Source organism: Lutra lutra, chromosome 8 (genome assembly GCF_902655055.1).
Source record: "Lutra lutra chromosome 8, mLutLut1.2, whole genome shotgun sequence".
Classification (NCBI taxonomy): Eukaryota; Metazoa; Chordata; class Mammalia; order Carnivora; family Mustelidae; genus Lutra; species Lutra lutra.
The window spans coordinates 81,291,605-81,313,691 of NC_062285.1; the positions used below are offsets into that span (position 1 = coordinate 81,291,605).

Consider the following 22,087-nt stretch of genomic DNA (forward strand, 5'->3'; position numbering starts at 1 on the left):
TTTTGGATAAATAAATAAATAAAATGGAATTTTATGCAAGTGTCTCCTTTGTCACTAATTACTATATATGATACTCTAGAAAAATCAATTAACTTCTTCAAATTTCAATCTTCATAGTGGTAAAATGAGGGTATCCATGTAGTCTGTGCCTCTTTAGGCTCTGTTGGATATGGACACAGAGAAGTAGCTGAACGGGGGACCAGTGCTTTAAATGCTTTTAAATCATGGATTTTAGATCTGACCTGATTCAAACTCAGACACAATCTTGACTCTGATACAATAGCCTCCAAAATAGTCTCCTTCCTTCCAAGTTTCCTCCATCAGACTTATTTTTCCAAGCAGTAGTCTGAATGACATTTAAAAAAATGTAATTGAGGTCATGTCATCCTGTTCAAAGCTCTCCACTGGCTTCCCACCTCATTCCAAAGAGAAGCTGGAGTCGTTGTAATTGTTTGCAACTTTACCACTCAAAGTGAAGTCTACAGACTAGCAGCATCAGCTGAAACCAAACCCTATGGGAGAGCTATTAAATCAGAATCTACAGTCTACAGAGAGCCTCAGGTGACACAAATGTCATCAAAGTTTGAGAAACAGCCTTGATGGCTTCTCCTTTTCCTCTTTCCATTTTCCCCTTGCTCGTCCTCTTTTTCCCCTTGCTACAGAGGCCTGGCCTTCCTACAGCTCAACCACATGCCAGACTCCCTCTTGCTGCAGGAACTTTACATTCGTCATTCAGTCAGCACAAAATCTCTCTTCCCCAGGTATCTGCAGGGGTTTCCCCTTCATCTCCTTCAGTCCTTCCCAAGTGTTGTCATCTTGGTGAGCCACCTCCTGACAACCCTACTTGAAACTGCAAACCTCCCTCCCCACAACATACTCCTTATGTGTCTTCAGGAAGTTACTATTTTCTATAGCATTTAACATTATTTGGCATACTCTATCATTTATTTATGATTTCTCTCCTCCTCCTAAGATCCACGAGAGCAGAGATTTTTGTCTCTACTCTATCCCCATTACCTAAAACAATGGCCACATATTTGTTAAATTCATGAATCAGGTGAGCTAACACATATAAAGTTGGTTGGGGTTAGACCCTCAATAATTAATATCCATATTATGTTTTGTTGGACATCAAAGGTATTTCTCCTAGGCAGACAGGGTATAGTTGTCTTACAGAGATCAAAAATGACATTTTGGACAATTCATGCTGTGAAAAGTTGAAAAGAAGTTATTATAATAACCCTCAGCAGACAGAAAACTTAATAGGTAAAGAACTTGCATATATATTTATTTCATTTTTTCCCACTGAAGTAGCCCCATTACATGGTGCAGTGCCAGGAAAATGGCAGTCACTAAATAATGAATGAACAAATATAACAAATATAACTTTAAACATATATAAAGATAGTATATAAGAATCTGTATTTGACTCTCTGGCATCCTTTGACAGCCCTAACCTGGCTACCTGTCTGGTCTTTTGATTTTCTTGTACCAGCATTTTATATTTATCATTAACTTGAAGTAACAAAACTACTAATCTGAAATCAATACCTTTAAGACAAACTATTGCTGGTATCTGGTTAAAACCAGGTGGCTTAATTATCTAAGGAGGACCGATAGCAAAACTTAATAATAATGACACAACTACTAGTTATATCAGGAAACTTTATAAGCGTTTTAGCTGTGTCATCTAATATCTGCAATGCTATTATAAGCTAGATATTATTTTTAATATCTATAATACCTATTTTTAGGATGCATCAACTGAGGCCTAGAAAGGTTAGGCAACATGCCCAAAGTCATACAGGAAAGCTACTGATCCACTGCAGAATGAGTTATATCAAGAGTCAAGGATTTATTTATCCTCTGCAACTACTTTCAGATTTTAGTTTTTTTAGTAATGGAATTCTTTTAACCCCCGGGCAAACTGTTGCATGAGGGCTCAGGGACTAGAACGGATAATAGTGGCACAGCTATTGATCAAGAAGGGATGAGGCAGAGTGAAGACCCATTCCCTTAGCCTTCTCCTTTGCTCCTCCTTATCCATTGGCTCTGTGTAGAACCTTTGCAGAACCTCAGCGATCTAAGGAAAACCTTTGCCCTGTGGAAAGGAGGTTGGACAAGCATCCAAACAGCAGACAGAAGTTCTAAAATCTCTCTCCAAGTAAAAATAAAGGGGCCAGGGGAACCATCCTAATAGGTAGAAAAAATCCCACACAGGATTCTGTGTACTACTTTTATAGACTGATCACAAAGGTAAAAATCTGACTATATAAGTAACTTGGGATTCCAAGAAGAAGTTTGGACTATATCATACCTAAGTCTCTTCAACTCTAAAATGTCATGATATAATGATCTAGAGTGGGTAATAATCAAAGTATGATTTGATATATAACTTTTATAATTATCCTGCTTCAAAGCCTCGAGGTAGTCATTTCTCTAAGTTGGCACAGGTAACTGGACAAGGAAGGCAACATGGATATGCATGAATAAGTCAGAATACCTGTTTCCAGTTCTATCATTACAAGGCACCTAACCTTGAGAAAGTCAGATCCTTAAATAAGAAGTATACTCTTCTACCTCACAGGTAAAGGTAAGATGATATAATAATGATGATAACCTTCGGAACTACCGAAGTTGTACGCAAATGCTAACAAAAGCATTAGCTAAAGTACCAAAAGTAGACTTTAGGGTTAAAGAATACACATATCCTACTTCTATTGAGAAAATGCTATGAGATGATATTTGGACACTAAATAGTTATTTGAATCGATAATATATCCTTAAGTCCATGATCTGCCAGTCAAGTTATCCAGCACATTGTCAGCAGCATTCATTCATTACCTATTTGACAGCCATTTGACATTTACCACAATATGCTAATTTCTTACTTATTTTACCATCACAGATAAATTATTTGAATGAAGACATCTAATGAAAATGTCCCTTCAGTTTTTGCTAACATCAATCGACAGTAGTCTATCAAAACAAAGTTTTTATAGATTACTGAATTATAAATAAAAGTGTAAATATGCTGTAATTTTGCCCAAAGAAGATACAGCAAAAATGAGATATAATGATTACACTTTAAGCTGTGTGTCATTTCCGTAAATTTAAATAATTAATTGCAATTATAAGCAGGGAGGAATACAATTGGTAAAAGCAAGAAAAGAGAATTGCTTTAGACTTACTGCTGCATGAAGAACTGAGGCAATGCAATAAGCAATGTCCCAACGCCCATGATTAGACACCCTGTTCCGATTATTTTTGGTCTGTGAAGTCTGGCTCCAAAGTAGCTTACGAATGTTATGACTAAGAGATTCCCTTGGGGCAAAGAATAAAATGTTTATCAGTTAGATAACTTAGAAAAAGTCATCAGCATAACTAAATGAATGTAACTAAGTGAATGAAAGTTCTTAGCAGGTCTGGCAATGTTTTGTTTTAACTAAACGGTCTCCCCACCCTCTTTCCCATCCTTTGTCTTTCTTTGCTTTAATCTAAGATGACTGTTGAAATTGCCTGCATACTCATTACTTCAATTAGCTCATCCATTGATCAAGATACTTTAATTATGAATACTACTACCTCAACTTTATCCGCCCTAATTATTTGTCCTTTTTAAAGTGTTTTATCAGTAAATCAAATACTTCCTTTATTGCTCTCTTAAGTTTTCCTTAGTGATTTTGAAGTGAACTTTATTACTATTTCTTCATTCATTTTCTATGAAAGCTTTTATCAGTTTCCCATTTGCTCTTGAAACATACATTACATATTCTTATTTTAGCAGATATTCCTCATAGAAAAAGTAAAACAAACACAACTATACCTCACTTTGTTAAATCAAATTATGAAATTCATGTTAATACTAAGATACTTTACAATTTGCTATGTGCTTTTTACAAAAAGACTCAAAACAGAGGTAAAAATTACTTCATATAAGCAAACTTCAGGAATATACCAGTTATATAATCTCAATGTTTACTTATAATCCAAATTTTATGAAATACAAAATTTCCATAAAATGTACCCATCTTTTTAAAAAAATAATTGACAAAATTTTTTTGAAGGTGGAAATTATGCTTTCATAAAGTTTCTAGAGAAGCATGGAATAAATTAGTTTTAGTTGATGATGGTGATGAGTTACTAAATATGTTTTAGGGAAAATATTTTGCTGTATAGAAAAATACTACAAGGAGGTGGTAAGGGAAACAGAAACCTTAAAAATGTAAAATCTTGGAAGCTTCCAACAGTTTCTTATTTCATGGATCTAGGGGTAGGCCAAGAAATCTGCATTTTAATATCGCTCAAATGTGCTGATGGAGATGGTTCCAGGAACATGCTTTGATAAACACTGTTTAGGATCTTAGATTTCAAAGGGCTTTTAAAGTTTCAGCTCTTTGCACTTGGAATAGTTTTTTAAAAACTGCAGTGCTAGATAGAGTAATAACTTAGCAACTCCCCAGCAATTGATTGTGATGGCTGATGGGTAGTGTTACTTTGAAGCTCTGCCTTCAATGTTTCCAATTTTCTAGCAAGAATATGTTTGCTTACATCTGTAAGCAATCATCTAATTTACTACTGTTTGTTCACATTGCCAGCTTCAGTCAAGTGCAAAAAGAGCAGCAATTTTTATAGCCTTGAAGACAATAATGACAGTGAGAAAATTAGCATGCACAGTGGCTCTAAGTTTTATGGCTCCAGAAAGAATTAAGCTTCTTTTTTCATAGGAAAAAAAAAAACCAAAAAACAAAACCCTTGAATATGAGATTTCTCATTTGATATTTAAGCATTGAGTGGAAGTAATTTTGTGTCATATTCCAGTGATAATTATGTCTATACTTTTGTTAATGTGTCACAGTTAATAAACTAAAGTACAGTGAAAGCTGACCTTTAGTTTATAGATAACGTATCACTGCAACCAATATCACCTACCCTCCCCGCCTCCCACAACATCAAAACCTCACAATAAAGGACTTATGTTTCAGGCTGTTTCTGTGTTACATTAGTGGGTATGCCAAAGACCACATACTACCACTTCAGTGCCTGTGATATCTACAGAGTTTTTGCTTTCTTTACTTAGTATCTCTTCTGAGTTCTCAGAAGATACACATAGGAAATTAATGGTGATGAGCTTTAAAAAATTAAATTGGATATCAAAAATCACTTCTGTTATCACTAGCCTCTGGAAAAGACAATACAACCACAGTGCTTTAAAACTGTTTTACCAAACTTTTAAGTAACCGATTCTCCCCCCTTCTTTCTTCCTCTCTCTCTCCCTCTCTCTCCACACACATAATTTAGATAACAGAAAAGAAAGCCACCCAACTCATCTCCTATGACTTATATACCTTGAAAACAAAAACGAGAGAAGGACAATGAAAGAAAAGACCAAATGCAATTTGTTCCAAAAGTGCAAGGGTATCACCAAATAAGAGGAAAAAAATTTAACTTAATCATTGTCTTAAATGACAAAAGGAGAAAAAAATCCATGGTTATCTTAATAGATGTAGTAAAAGCATCCAATATAATTAACCACCCACTTGTGAGAAGAAAAATATTTAAGCAAATTAACTTTTATTTTTTAGTTTTTCTTATTATGTTCAGCTAGCCAATTAACATTTAAGCATATCTACCAAACTATAGAGCACACATATTACTTAATTGTGAAATTGTAAAAGCATTTTCATTAAGGTCAGATATGAGAAAAGAACACCCATTGTCACCTCTTCTATTTAACACAGTACTGAGGCCAATGCAATATAGCAAGAACAAGAAATAACAGATCTAGAATTGGAAAGAATAATATAAAACTGACTTCTGTTTCAGACAATATGATTGTCTATTCAGAAAACTCTATAGCATCTAAAAGAAAAAGAAAACTCTACAGCATCTATAATTAAAATTGATAATCAATTAAAATTGACATACATTTATACTAATATATAGAAAATCCTAGAGACTGCACAAAAAAAACTACTAGAAGTAATAAAGAAATTAAGTAAAGTGGCAGGATACAAAATTAATATCCAAAAATCAGTTTTTCTATATACCCAAAATTGATTAGAGACCTATATGGGAGATCTGAAACCAAAGAAGTCCTAGAAGAGAACACAGGTAGTAATTTCTTTGACATTGGCTGTAGCAAGATTTTTCTAGCTATGTCTCCTCACACAAGGAAAACAAAAGCTAAAAAAACTATTGGGACTATATCAAAATAAAAAGCTTTTGCACAGGAAAGGAAACTATTAATGAAACAAAAAGAAAACCCGCTGACTGGGAGAAAGTATTTGCAAATGATATTACCTGATAAGGGTTAATATCTAAAATATATAGGAACTTTTATAATTCAACACCAAAACAAACAATCTGATTTAAAAATGGAGCATAAACGATGAATGCTGGCACACTGAAAAGAAATAAAATAAAATAAAATGGAAAAAAAAATAATAAAAATGGGCAGAGGACCTGAATAGACATTTTCCAAAGAAGACATACAGATGGCCAACAGACACATGAAAACATGCTCAAATCACTAATCAGGGAATTGCAAATCAAAACCACAATGAGATATCACCTTATCCCGGTTAGAATGGCAAAAATCAAAGTGGCAAAAAATAACAAATGTTGCAAGGATGTGGAGGAAAAGAAACTATTGGTGAGAAGGAAAACTGGTACAGGGCTGGTAGAAAACAGTATGGATGTTCCTCAAAAAATTAAAAATTGAAATACTATATGATCCAATAATTTCATTATTGGGTGTTTACCAAAATAAATTGAAAACAGTAATTCAAAAAGATATATGTACCTCTATGTTTATTGCAGCACTATTTATAATAGCCAAGATATTATATGGAAGCAACCCAAATATAAATACAACCCAAATATAAATCCAAATGTCCATTCTTAAATGAATGGATAAAGAAGAGAAGGTGTATACACATGTACATGGGCACACACGTGCCTGCATGTGCATGCACGTGCACACACACACACACACACAGAAATATTATGCTGCCATAAAAAGGGATGAGATCATGCCATTTGTGACAACATGGATAAATCTATCAGTGAAATAAGCTAGACTAAGAAAGACAAATATCATACAATTCCACTTAAGAAAAGAAATGAATAAACAAAAACCAGATTCAGATTCAGACCTTTAAATACAGAGAACAAATTGAAGGTTGCCATTGGGTTGGGATGGTTGGGCAAAGAGAGTGTAGGAGAGAGGGAGATACAGGCTTCCAAGTTATGGAATGAATAAGTCATAGAAATAAAAGGCACAGCATAAGGAATAGTCAATGATACTATAATAGTGATGTGATGGAATAGATGGTAACTATACTTGTGGTTAACATAGCATAATCATAAACTTGTCAAATCACTAAGTTGAACATCTGAAACTAATGTAACATTTTGTGTCAACTATACTTAAGTTAAAAAATATTAACATAAGTTTAGCAAGGTTGTTGCATACAGATAACATTAGATATTAATATGGTTACAATATTCCAGGAATTACTAAATAGGAATTGTAACAAAAATCTATTACTATAAAAGCAATGATTAAAAGGAAACTCATTGCACTGAAGGCATATATTTGGAAATAGTAAAAATCTAGTCAGTTTTCTAAGTTTCTACCTAGGAAACTAGAAAGAGCCAATTAAATCTAAAGTAGGTAGAAGAAAAGACATAATAAAACTAGAGCAGAAATAAATGAAATTGAAAACAGAAACTCAGAAGAGAAAATTAGCAAAACCAAAAGGTGATTCTTTGAAAAGATAAATGAAATCAATAAGCCTCTAGTCATGCTCACCAAGAAAAAGCGAGAGAGAAGATACTAATACTAATACCAGAAATGAAAGGGGAGACATCACTATAAATTTTATGGACATTAAAAGAATAATAAAGGAGTACTATGAATAACTCTATACTTACAAATACTATAATCTAAATAAAATGGACCAACTACTTAAAAGACACAATCTGCCAAATATCCCTAAGAATTAACAGGCAATATGAACAGGCCTGTATCTGTTATAGAAATTGAACCAATAATCTTTTTTTTTAATCTTTTTTTTTTAATTTATTTTCAGCATAACAGTATTCATTGTTTTTGTACCACACCCAGTGCTCCATGCAGTCCGTGCCCTCTCCAATACCCACCACCTGGTTCCCCCAACCTCCCACCACCCCCACCTCTTCAAACCCTTCAGATTGTTTTTCAGAGTCCATAGTCTCTCATGGTTCACCTCCCCTTCCAATTTCCCCCAACTGCCTTCTCCTAACTCCCCATGTCCTCCATGCTATTTGTTATGCTCCACAAATAAGTGAAACCATATGATAATTGACTCTCTCTGCTTAACTTATTTCACTCGGCATAATCTCTTCCAGTCCCGTCCATGTTGCTACAAAAGTTGGGTATTCATCCTTTCTGATGGAGGCATAATACTCCATAGTGTATATGGACCACATCTTCCTTATCCATTCATCCGTTGAAGGGCATCTTGGTTCTTTCCACAGTTTGGCGACCGTGGCCATTGCTGCTATAAACATTGGGGTACAGATGGCCCTTCTTTTCACTACCTCTGTATCTTTGGGGTAAATACCCAGTAGTGCAATTGCAGGGTCATAGGGAAGTTCTATTTTTAATTTCTTGAGGAATCTCCACACTGTTCTCCAAAGAGGCTGCACCAACTTGCATTCCCACCAACAGTGTAAGAGGGTTCCCCTTTCTCCACATCCCCTCCAACACATGTTGTTTCCTGTCTTGCTAATTTTGGCCATTCTAACTGGTGTAAGGTGATATCTCAATGTGGTTTTGATTTGAATCTCCCTGATGGCTAGTGATGATGAACATTTTTTCATGTGTCTGATAGCCATTTGTATGTCCTCATTGGAGAAGTGTCTGTTCATATCTTCTGCCCATTTTTTGATATGATTATCTTTTTTGTGTGTGTTGAGTTTGAGGAGTTCTTTATAGATCCTGGATATCAATCTTTTGTCTGTACTCTCATTTGCAAATATCTTCTCCCATTCCGTGGGTTGCCTCTTTGTTTTCTTGACTGTTTCCTTTGCTGTGCAGAAGCTTTTGATTTTGATGAAGTCCCAAAAGTTTATTTTCGCTTTTGTTTCCTTTGCCTTTGGAGACATATCTTGAAAGAAGTTGCTGTGGCTGATATCGAAGAGATTACTGCCTATGTTCTCCTCCAGGATTCTGATGGATTCCTGTCTCACGTTGAGGTCTTTTATCCATTTTGAGTTTATCTTTGTGTACGGTGTAAGAGAATGGTCGAGTTTCATTCTTCTACATATAGCTACCCAGGTTTCCCAGCACCATTTATTGAAGAGACTGTCTTTTTCCCACTGAATATTTTTTCCTGTTTTGTCGAAGATTAACTGACCATAGAGTTGAGGCATAAAAACAGACACATAGACCAGTGGAACAGAGTAGAGAGCCCAGATATGGACCCTCAACTCTATGGTCAGTTGAACCAATAATCTAATAGCCTTCTAATAGAGAAAGCACCAGGCCCAGAAAGATTCACTGGCAAATTTTATCCAGCAGTTAATGAAGAAATTACACCAATTCTCTATAATCTCTTTTGAAAAATAGAAGCAAAGGAGAAATTTCCTAGATCGTTTCTATGAGATCAGCATTACCCTAAGACCAAAACCAGATAAAAAAAAAATCCCTACAAATCAATATCTCTCATGAACACAGGTATAAAAATCCTCAACAAAATATTAGCAAGTCATATTCAACAGTATATAGAATATGTGACCAAGTGGGATTTATCCCAGGCATGCAAGGCTGGTTAAACATTAGAAAATCAAATAATATAATCTAGCACATCACAGGCTAAAGAAGAAAAATCACATGCTCATATCAATAGATGTAGAAAAAGCATTTGACGAAAATCCAAAAACCATTCATGATAAAAACTCAGCAAATGCAGGAGAGACAAATTTCCTCAACTTGATAAAGAACTTCTACAAAAACATAGAATTAACATCATACTTAATGACGATAAACTCAAAGCTTCCCACTAAGATCAGGTACAAAGCAAGAATGTCCCTTCTCACCATTAGTTTTCATCATTGTACTGGGAATCCTACTAAATACAATAGGGGGCACTTGGGTGGCTCAGAGGGTTAAGTCTCTGCCTTTGGCTCAGGTTATGATCTCAGGATCCCGGGATCGAGGCCTGCATCAGGCTCTCTGCTGCTCAGTGGGGAGTCTGCTTCTCCCTCTCTCTCTTCTTGCCTCTCTGCCTACTTGTGATCTCTCTCTTGTCAAATAAATAAATAAAATCTTTAAAAATGAAAAAAAATATAATAGGACAAGAAAAACAAGTAAAGGTAAGCAGACTGGGAAAGAAAAAATAAAACTGTCTTTGCTCCCAGAAGATATGATCATCTACATAGAAAATCCAAAAGAACTGACAAAGGAACTCCCGAAACTAATAAATGATTATAGTAGGGTTGTAAGATGCAAGGCTAACATACAAAAGTAAACTGCTTTTCTATAGGCCAGCAATGGACAAATGGGATTGAAAAAGCATTTACTTTATCACCCCAAAATAAAATACTTAGGTATAAATCTAATAAAATATGTACAAGAGCTAAATGAAAAAAACCATAAAACTCTGATGAAAGAAGTAAAAGCAAAACTATATAAATGGAGATACACCCCATGTTCATGACTGGGAAGACTCATTATTATCAAGATGCCAGTTCTACTGAACATGATCTGTAGATTCAATTCAAATCTCAGCCAAAATCACAGGGAGTTATTTTGTGGATACTGATAAAACGGTTTCTAAGCTGACAAAATGGAGAGCCAAAAGACTGAGAATAACCAACACAATAATGAAGAAGAACAAAGTTAAAGGAGTGACACTACTGAACTTCAAGACATACTGTAAAGCCACATTAATCAGTGTAACAGTAGTGAAAGAATAGACAAATAGATCAGTGGAATAGCTTATAAGGTCCAGAAACAGACCTCCATAAACATAGTTAACTGCTCATCAACGAAGGAGCAAACGTAATGAGATAGAGCAAACAAAATCTTTCCAACAAACGGTCCTGGAACAACTGGACATCCACATGCAAAAAAGATGAATTTAGACACAGTCCTTACACTCTTCACAAAAGTAAAGGCAAAAGAGACCAGAGACCTCTATAAAATGTGAAACTATAACACTTCTGGAAGATAACTTAGGAGAAAATCTAGATGACCTCAGGTTTGGGGAGGACTTTTTAGATGCAACACCAAAAGCATAATCTGTGACCAAAAAAAAAAAAAGGAAAAAGGAAAAAGGATAAGCCGTACTTCATTAAAATTAAAGATTTCTTCTCTGTGACAGATAATGTCAAAAGGATGAAAAGAAAGCCACATCAGATAAAGGACAGTTATCAGTATTATACAAAGAACACTTAAAACTCAACGAGAAGAATACAAACAATGAGATTTAAAAATAGGCCAAATAACAGGTCACCAGAAACGATATACAGATGGCAGATAAGCATATGAAAAGATGTTCGACATCACACGACATGAGGGAACCGGAAACTGAAATGACAATGAGCCACCCCACTACACACTTATTAGAATGGTCAAAATCCAACATACTGAATGCTGGTGAGGGCACAGGGCAAAATGAATGCTCATTCATTGTTAATAGGAATGTAAAATGGTACAAACTCTTTGGGAAACAATTTGGCAGTTTCTCACAAAACTAAACATATTCTTCTGACATGATCCAGCAGTTATGCTCCTTGGTATTTACCCAAATGAGCTGAAAATGAAAATATGTTCACACAAAAACCTGAACAGGGATGTTTACTGCAGCTTTCTTCATAATGGCCAACACTTTGAAACAATCAAGATGTCCTTCAGTGGGTGAGTGGATAAGTAAACGAAGGCCTATCCAGAAAATGGATTATTTTCTGGCATAAAAAGAAATGAGCTATCCAGCTATGAAAAGACATGGAGGAATCCCAAATGCATATTACTAAGTGAAAGAAGCCAAACTAAAAAGGCTACATACTGTATGATTCCAACTACACGACATTCTGAGAAAGGCAAAACTATGGAGATATTAAAAATATCAGTGGATGCCAGGGGTAAGGCAAAGTTTGGGTGAATAGGCAGAGCAGAAGGACTTTTAGGTCAGTGAAAGTAGAATGCATGTACTGGAGTAGTGGATACAAACCATTATATATTTGTTCAATCCCATAGAATATACAACACAAAGAGTGAATCTTAATGTTAACTATGGACCCTGAATGACAATAATGTATTGTAGGTCCATCATCTGTAACAAATATCCCATTCTGGTGGGGGAAGTTGGTAATGAGAGAGGCTTTGCATTTGTGGGAACAGGGTATATATGAAAAATCTCTGTAACTTCCACTCAATTTTGCTGTGAACCCAAAACTACTCTAAATAACAAAATTTTTATAAAATCTATCTGATGATTAAATACTAAAATATGAAAAGCAAAACTTTTCAATATGTATAAGAATATGTGGGAAAACATTTGAAAGAGAATATTTGGAAATATTAGGAGGTCATGATATAGAAAACATTTTTTTTTAAACAATTTTCTTGGCAGCTCTGTTGTTGTTGGAGAAAGACTTCATTATGAGAAAATACATGGGAAAAAATGGGGTGTCCAGTATGTGGACATGAGATAATAATGCCAAATGATGCCAGAGGATAAATGAAATTTTTCTGTAAATAAGAAGAAATGAGAGCTAGAGACAGGTGGGAGTGGGTCCAGAATCCTGGAAGGAAGGAATATGGAGAGACTCAAGAGGAGTAGATTAAGCTCATGGTCAGGAGACCCACTTTTCTGAAACATTATGGATTGCAATTATCTAGAGCAAACCTGGTGATGTTTGGAATAAAGTTTTGCAGTGTAAGTGAGAGGATCTGAAGACATTTTATTCAATAAATAACTTCCATCCTTAGAATGGTCTGGAAGAATTACTACGAACTTATTCTCAGGATCCTCTGTCACTTCCTGTGAAACATTGATACTCTCTATCAAATACAGAATCTCTCAAGTTGCATCAGGACCTGGGGACCCAAGAAAAATTTGGACCATATTGTAAGTCTCTTTGGCTCTAAAATGTTTTTATACCATAATCTAGAATCAGCAATAGTTAATAGTTGATACATAATTTTCTATCTGCTCATTTCTTGTTCTTTCTGTGTGATTTAATCTTTCAATCTGTAACAACTGCCTCTTCATACTGGTTTCTTCCTGTGATTCAGTGTGTCACTCTTACCTTGACTCAGTCTACCTTCACTCAGTTTAGGGCTATAGATTAGACAGGCATTAAGGAATACATCAACTATCAAGGCATATCTAAGGAATTTACACAAGGGAGTGATATGATCATGCTTTAGAAATTTGCTACACAAAGTATGGCCCATTGACTCAACGGCATCACACCATATGAGAGCCTGTAGAAAGGCAGCCCTATTCCCCTTCCTAAAGAATGAGCATCTGCATTTTTACAAGACTGCCCAGTTATTTGTAGGCACATTAACTATTGATTACTACATAATCAATATTATGATTATGATCAATCATAATCAACTATTGATTAACTATTGATAACTATTGAGCTACATAATCTCATTCTGTGATGATTGATGATGACAGACAGATTTGGGAAGAAAACCCTAAAGGTAAAATGTTGCCTATTCATTCTTTTTATTTTATTTTTTTTTAAAGATTTTATTTATTTATTTGACAGAGAGATCACAAGCAGGCAGAGAGGCAGGCAGAGAGAGAGGAGGAAGCAGGCTCCCTGCTGAGCAGAGAGCCCGATGCGGGGCTCGATCCCAGGACTCTGAGATCATGACCTGAGCCGAAGGCAGCGGCTAAACCCACTGAGCCACCCAGACGCCCCTCATTCTTTTTATTCTTTCTGTGATATTCACGGTAAGAACTGAAACATACAGTATGAACTAAAAAAGTCATTGTTGCAGAGTTGAAAAATATTTCTTTACTTTTCTGAAAGTTTAAGTGAGCCAAACGTGGAGCCATTAGAGATTTTTCTATATAAAGTAAAGCATATATTTGAATCCCAACAGGGAGTAAGGACCCCAGAGCTATCATTCTGTTTACTTCAATGAAGAATTAAAGCCTTGTAGTTTATTATTTCAGGAAGCTCTACCTGGGATTATACTCCTCAAAGTACTTCCAAAACAGTAATAAAAATCACTTGGTCTTTTCAAGTGCCAAGAAGTCTATAGTCAAAGGCTACCTAAAGACACATGAGAGCAGAATTTTTCTTGCCTGCCTTGCTCTACTGTTCTCATTAGTAGGCTTTCTTTATCCTCTGTGTAGACCTCTGGGCAGAAACCCCTTTTACTGTTTCACTTCTTAAATCATTACAATAAATTTTTGTAGAGCCCATTTGAATTCTTCCAAATTTTGATTCACAGGGCTGTTGGGATATAGGACTCTTTTTGTAAAAAATACCTCCCAAATACTTCAAACTTAAAATCCTAATAGAACCTTACCCTCTCCTCCAAGAAAGTCTCTCACTCTGGTTGGAAACTCTAAATTGTGTGAATCACAAAGTAGTGAACACCTGAGGCAGGAAATTTATTGTTGCTTGCTTAGAGAGAACAAATTGCCTCTACTGTAACATAAGGTCCTAGCAAATTCTGTCTCAACAGGAATTTACAGACAGAGTCGAGCAGACAAGAGAATGCAGTGAGGATGTCATTTAGTCATGCCTAGAGGACATGTAAAAGTAAAACCAGACTTCTGCAATACCTACCAATTTCAAAACTACCATCAATAACTCCCACCAGTGAAGAAGGGATATCAAATCTTCTCTCTATCTGAGTGATGGTGCTCTTCAGATAGCCTTCTGCCAATGCTTTAGCGAAGTAGACGAAAGACAAGGCACCCAAAAATACCTGGAAATTAGGAGAAATCACACTTAGTCTGACTCGAGCTTGACACACAACTGGAAACTTAACTCAATAAATAGACAAAATGCAAACCAAGAACAATGTAACAAGATTATCACTGAAGATTTCTCTCAAGCATGGGTACAGGCTTCCTTCAGCCTCAAGCTTAGGTAGATTGCTAAAAATACAAATTCTAAAGCAGATTTTGTTCAGAATTTATGTTGAATTCTGTACTTTCCCTTCTTTTCCCTTCCTCCAAAGGACATCTGAAGGAGTCTTGGCTTTGAAAGGAAAATCCACTGTATGGTGAAGCTAAGAGTGGAAGGAGCCAGTCACAGGTAAGAAAATAAAACAAGAACCATAATTCAAAGCCTTAATGTTTTATCATAAGTCTCGTACTCATGACTTGGGTTTCACAGTGGTGACGCATGCACCAGCAGGAGATACAACAGACCAAAAAACCCACTATCCTCATGTTTAAGTTCATATTCAAAGTAAATTCATGCATTTGAGTATGAATTTTTTTTAATAGCTGGCTTATATATTTTGCTAGACTTGAGTCCCTGATGGAATATCCATGGAGGAGGTTAGCATTTATATGAAAAAGCACATATAGAGGGTGCTGGGGTTATGGACATTGGGGAAGGTATGTGCTATGGTGAGTGCTGTGAAGAGTATAAACCTGGCAATTCACACACCTGTACCCCTGGGGCTAATAATACATTATATGTTAATAAAAAAATAAAACATTATATAAAAAAAAAGAAAAAGCACATGTATTTGCTGAGTGAATGTTGGGTACAAAGAACAGGAACTTGGGAGTCACACTAGGCACCATTTAAAAAGTTTCCCTGCTCCTTGTTGTGTGGCGAGGAAAATCAAAATTTTCCTTTATAAAATCGGAATGATATGGATGTTTTATAGATTAAATATTATAACTATACTTAGTATAATATCTGGAACATGGTTGAAACTAAATAAATGTTAGTTTCTTTTCTCTCTTACTTCAGTTTAGGAGGGGCATTCAAATGAGCCCAGAAAGTAATATTTAGTAATTTAATCTACATGGTAGGAAGAGATGGCTTTCACTGCCTGGTAGAGTATGTTTTAATAATTGCACCTAAGTTCACTTTTCTAAAAGGGAAAAAAATTCTCGCTTCTAGCTACATATGGGAAATATGTAATTGTACAGAAATATCAATTATGAAATTGCATAGCACACATCTGAATGGAGAGTCAACAACATAGCCTCCACCTAATCTGTGGGCTTTTTCCTCCCACCTAATTCTTTGTTACTCTTTCACTCACTACTTATGGTTGTTTGTTTACCATTTAATTGTTTGTTACCTTCAGTTCGCCACAGCATCCTTGCTTCTCCTTTGAGGAAGAATATTCTGTTTTAAAGGAAGGTCGCCCAACAGGTTGCATCGAACTTTTACAGAACAACTGGATATTTTCTTTGGATGAAGTGTCCATTATGGAAATATTCCTTGACTCTGATCCTGTCAAAGTAGATTTCAATAGTAAAAAACCAACCAACCAACCAAACAAAACAAACAAAACACACACAAAAAAAACAAAAAACGAAACAAAAATTAATTCAAATCCACCATTTATTAAATAATGTTTTTATTTCACAGTAGATTACAATGCAGGGGACATGATTCAATATGAAGCTACCTTACTTTACTACAGTCAGCTAGCAAAGTTTTTCAATTAAAATTGACCAGTATATTTGATTAACTAATCCAGCTATCGGGACTCTCTAGCCAGCATTCTTTCCCAATCCCTTCAGTTTAAGCCTCATTATGGCAAAGAAGAAATTTAAATGTTGCCTTTGGAATAAATAATGAGGCAGAATTTTGTGGTCTTGCCAGCTTAAACTAGAAGCAAGCAGAAAAGGAAGAGGAATTCAACCATCTGAATATTGATTCATGAAAATTAAGTCATTAAGGCCTTTAAATCTATCTTAACAGAATGGGTAGAAAATATTGATGCTCACTGTAGTTCCCTATGGCACACTGCAAGTCCTATAGGTCTGTAGCATCCGAAGAAAGGTATAAAATATGGCAAAAAAAGAAGAGGACCATTTATGTATCATTTTACTTTGACAGATAAGGAAGCAGCAGGATTTGTGCCTTAGGCTTACCTTTAATTCAGGCAAAAATTACTTTAGCCTGCCTTGAAGTAAAAAAGATGGCCTCCCTTCCTATGCTTAATTTCCCATCCACCCATCCTTACCAAGCCCTGGACAGATCCATATACTCTGAACCTATTTTCTCCCTATTCATATCAGTATTTATATGTCCCATGCTTTACATTAGAATTTTGTATGGCTCAATGCCTGCCTGTAAAAGTAATGTATCTGAAGAAATTAGAAAACAAAATAACTCCTAGATCACCCTAATATTTATTAGATGATGCATTTTCACGTTAACAGAAATCTGTATTTTCATAGCACTAATTAAAGAAATAAGATTACAAGTAAAATTAAATGTACTGTGGTAATAACTGAGGCTTATTCTGTCTATGAGTATATTACCTTGACTTTATGTAATTCTTATTTTGTGTTTACTAAACCTCATCCTTCACAGTTTGAAGTTTGATAATTTCTCAAAACTGAAAAATAAATTTTATTTTGAAATATGTAATTAAATATGAAAAGAAAGACCTGAACAATTAGAAGTGGAGGAGTAGCAAATGAGTTGAGAAGGGTATAGCAAAGGCCTGTTTAAAAAATATATATATATTTGATTCTTAGATTATTTGATGCATAAATTTAACTTAAAAAAAAAAGATTTTATTTATTTATGAGAGAGAGACAGAGAATGAGAGAGAGAGAGCATGAGAGGAGAGAGGTCAGTGGGGAAGCAGACTCCTTGCTGAGCAGGAAGCCCAATGCGGGACTCAATCCCAGGACTCCAGGATCATGACCTGAACTGAAGGCAGTTGCTTAACCAACTGAGCCACCCAGGAAGCCCTAAATTTAACTTTTAAAAAATGGGCAAAGGAGGGGCGCCTGGGTGGCTCAGTGGGTTAAGCCGCTGCCTTCGGCTCAGGTCATGATCTCAGGGTCCTGGGATCGAGCCCCGCATCGGGCTCTCTGCTCAGCAGGGAGCCTGCTTCCTCCTCTCTCTCTGCCTGCCTCTCTGCCTGCTTGTGCTCTCTCTCTGTCAAATAAATAAATAAAAAATCTTTAAAAAAAAAAATGGGCAAAGGAAAGTCGAATGAAACAGAAAAAAGATAAATACCAAAGAACTAAAGTAAACAAAGAACAGAAAATGCTAAGCAAGATCAAAAGATAAGGACATGAGAATACTATATTAGTGAGTTCTTTTTTTTTTTTTTAATTTTTTTTTAAAGATTTTATTTATTTATTTGACAGAGAGATCACAAGTAGGCAGAGAGGCAGGCAGAGAGAGAGGAGGAAGCAGGCTCCCTGCCGAGCAGAGAGCCCGATGCGGGGCTCGATCCCAGGACTCTGAGATCATGACCTGAGCCGAAGGCAGCGGCTTAACCCACTGAGCCACCCAGGCGCTCCTATATTAGTGAGTTCTAAACAAAGATGTTCAAAAGTATAAAACATAAAAATTATGAATATATAAAAATAACTTTAAAGTCTTGACCAAATAGATAATTTTCTAGCAAGAATTACCTGTATTAATATAAACCAGAAAAGAAAAAGAGCCAAGGAAGACACTACCAAAAATACTCTAAAACTATCCCCTAAACAAAACTAATAAGGATAGATGATGTAACAGGAGTGCTTTATCAAGGGATATCCTTCAAGGAGAAAATAGTAGGTAACTGAAACAGATAATAAAAATCCCTATTCATTTTAAAAAGACATAATTATTTTGATAATAAAATCTCATTAAGATAGTATAAGAAAAAAAAACACTTCAGATGAAATTTAGAGATGCTAAAATTTTAAATAAAATACTAGCAAATTGAAATGAATTTATATTCTTTAATTAAGATCTAGTTTAAAAATGTAACAATTAATATTAGGAACTTTATTCACCTAAATCATCACATTAAAAATTCAGTATGTTATATAGGTATATCAAAACATCGCATTGTATGCTATGCATGTATACAATTTTTATTTGTCAATCACATCTCAGTAAAGCTGGGAAAAAAAGGAATTCAAAGTAAAAAATAATAAAATCTCAATAGATGCAAAATATCAGGTGATAAAATACAACATCCATTCCTGATTTATAAAAAACCCAAATTCTAAGAAACTAAGGACATAGAAATTCTTCTTTACCATCTATCTGATACCAATGGCCAACTTTGTACATTCAGAGTCAACGAAGCTAGTTGTCCAGAACAACACTTTGTCAGAACAATAAAAAGGAGTTTGAGAAACACTGGATTATGCAATATTAGTTAGGTTTCACACTAAAAGACTACTGAGTATATTTAATTAAACTGCCAGAGACACACAGCTATTAATAATAATAATAATTTGATAATAACAAATAATAATAAAAAGTCAAAACAACTAAATGACCTAACTGTCCAACAAATTATGGTCTATTCATACAGTGAAATCTTTTGAACCAGTTAGAAATTAGTATAAGAAGTAAATACTACTATATAGAATATGTTTATTAGAGAACTGATTTTTAAAATCCATGGTGAAAAACAATATATATAATACTCTATTTTACAGAAGAAGCACCCATTTTCACATGTGTATATGAAACAACAAAGTTTGAGAAAATCTTTAAAGAACAGGTTAACACATTATTTCTGGTTGGTGACAATGCAGATAATGTTTTCAAAAATGCTTTGTGTTTCTATATTTTCTAATTTTTCTATAATGAACATATAAAAATATTTTAAATATTACAAGTACAAACATATCACCAAGCAAGAAATACTCACCAGAAAAAATTTAAATATCATTCAAATTGGCCTACTCTTTCAGGGGTTCAATATATTATTTCTGGCCAGTCATAATAAAGCCAGTGGACAAGAACAGGCAAATTAATCCTTTAATAATTAAATATACTATCACTACACTAATCCAGAATGCTAATGCTAAAGAGAAAAACAATCATGTTGAAATTATATTAAAAGCTTGAGACACCAAACACACTGTGTTCTTAAACTTAGGAGGTGATGACACAAATATCACTCTAACTAGAATCCAGAAGTGATAACAAAAACAAGAGAACTATGGTCATCCTAGATGATGTGGTGTTAGGGCAAAATAATATAAAACACTGACACTGCATATTGTTACAGAATCTTGGTGGCTAATTTGCATATCATCTCAAGGATAGTATGTTTCAAGGAGGCTATGTTTATGAACATTGAGCTTTTCATCCCTCTGTGAAAAGAAACGGAAGGCGAGCTCAAGGACCTGAACAGAAAGATCCTCCAAATTCTCTCTCTCTCCATTCATTTGCAGTCACAGAAGTAGAGCAAGAACACAGTTACCGTGAAGGATTTGCATTTGGCAAATCCTTAATTGTTCTCCCACCTCTTGAACAGATTCCACCAGAAAAAGAGTCATGGCAAAGTTTTCATCCAACCTGGGTTGGAGTGTGTCTTATTTGGGGGGCCAAAGAAAAAGAAGCCAACCATAGATAACAGAATAGATTATTATTAATAAATATAAAATAATATATTAATAGATATACAACAATAGAAAATCTCTATTCCTCTTTTTTAAAAAAAGGAATTCTCTGTTCACATGGGCTTGAAAATCAATCTCTCAGTCTTTAAAGAGCACAGACAGCCTCGGCATGTTATGACTGGGTCATGCCCAGAACCTCCGTGCTGTGATCCTGTGACATAAACTCCAACCACCGTCAAATCCTAAAGACTGCCAGAGAGCAAGTCAGAAAGAACCACCCTCTTCTCCACTCCTCTTCTACTTCACCCCACACGAGGAAAACCTCTGGACTAGCTGGTCTTCTGGACACCAAGTAATCTCACGGTACTTGCAACAAGGAGTGTGTGTTAAGAAGGCTGAGCCCCCCTCACCCCCATACAAATAAGTGTTCGTGTCAGATTCAGATCGAATAAGTACTTATGTATGTGCCAGGCGAATGACAGACTTTTTGCTAATCCTAAAAACAACTCAACGAGGTAAGCATTAGAATACCCATTTTACGAAAATGATCCAACTCAGAGCCATTCAGTGGTCAAGAACTACCCAACTAATAAGTTCTCAGAGTCAAAATCTGAACCCAGATCTGAGGTGACCTGACTTTAACCAGTGCCCTTTTGCTATTTCTATCAACCTAACAAGGGCCCCAACAACTTTGACGGTGGGTGTGGGTAAGACGCTGGTAGTGCAGAACTGAAGGGCTGATTAGCCTCTCTACTATGAGAATCAGACGTGAGAGCCACAAAGCAGGAAAGCGGAGAACTAAATCTTACCTGGAGGTGGAGATCAAAGACGGCCAGTTCCTCTCAGCGTGCTCAGGGAGAGGCTGGACCCCACTCCACAGGCTGAGAGAGGAAACTGGGGTGAATTCTACAGCAGCTCTGAGCAGTTATGCCAGGTGGGGAGAGCCTGGATGGACACAGACAGAGCAAATTAGGGGAAAGAAAAGATGAAGGGCATGGTCTCACCCCTGGGCAATTTCGACTCTTTCCTCTTTCCTCCTGGCCTCTTTTCTCTGGCAGTCTGCAAAGAACAGGCCACGCTGGCAAAGCCACTGACGTGCATCTCAGCTCCCAGGGCACAGAAAGAGCTGAAGCTTTGGAGCCATTTCTTTGCAGTTTGCTGCAAGTTTAAGGCCACACGTGATAAAGCTTTCTGTATGAGAGAGAGAGTGAAAAGAGAAAAGACCACTTGTGATCTTACTTGCTGATTCCCAGAAACACAACTCTGCAGGGGGCAGAGGGGAAAGGAACAGAAGCAGGAGGAGGGGCGGAAGTTTGTAACAAAGATCCCTCCTTCTCCTTCCAAGAAGTTTTTAAGCCAGCCGCTCCTTGAGGACATCACTGGGATCCTTCTGAGAAAGAAAACAAAAAAAAAAAGAAAAAGAAAAAAAAAAGGCTCAGAGGCTAAATCTCTGCATGGTTTCTTTTCCCGCTGGGATTCGAGAATCTTACGGACCACATACCAGGTCAGGATCAAGGCTCTGCCCAGAGTTCTCTCTAGAAAGGGCC

At 35.8% G+C, this 22,087-nt stretch overlaps 1 protein-coding gene across 2 annotated transcripts in view; it reads right to left on the reverse strand.

Moving 5' to 3' along the window:
- Positions 1-21,845, reverse strand: part of SLCO1C1 (solute carrier organic anion transporter family member 1C1) — a 63,739-nt gene extending 41,894 nt beyond the window's left edge. The window contains exons 1-5 of one of the 2 annotated variants that reach the window (XM_047743256.1): positions 21,780-21,845; positions 21,350-21,485; positions 16,295-16,449; positions 14,812-14,953; positions 3,192-3,324 (exon numbers count right to left, since the gene is read on the reverse strand). In XM_047743256.1, coding sequence (XP_047599212.1) covers positions 3,192-3,324; positions 14,812-14,953; positions 16,295-16,423 — 404 coding nt within the window. In that variant the 5' untranslated portion in view covers positions 16,424-16,449; positions 21,350-21,485; positions 21,780-21,845. Of the gene's footprint in view, positions 1-3,191; positions 3,325-14,811; positions 14,954-16,294; positions 16,450-21,349; positions 21,735-21,779 lie in introns of those variants that run through there. The other variant, XM_047743257.1, reaches the window with a different exon arrangement.
- Positions 21,846-22,087: the final 242 nt, after the last annotated feature.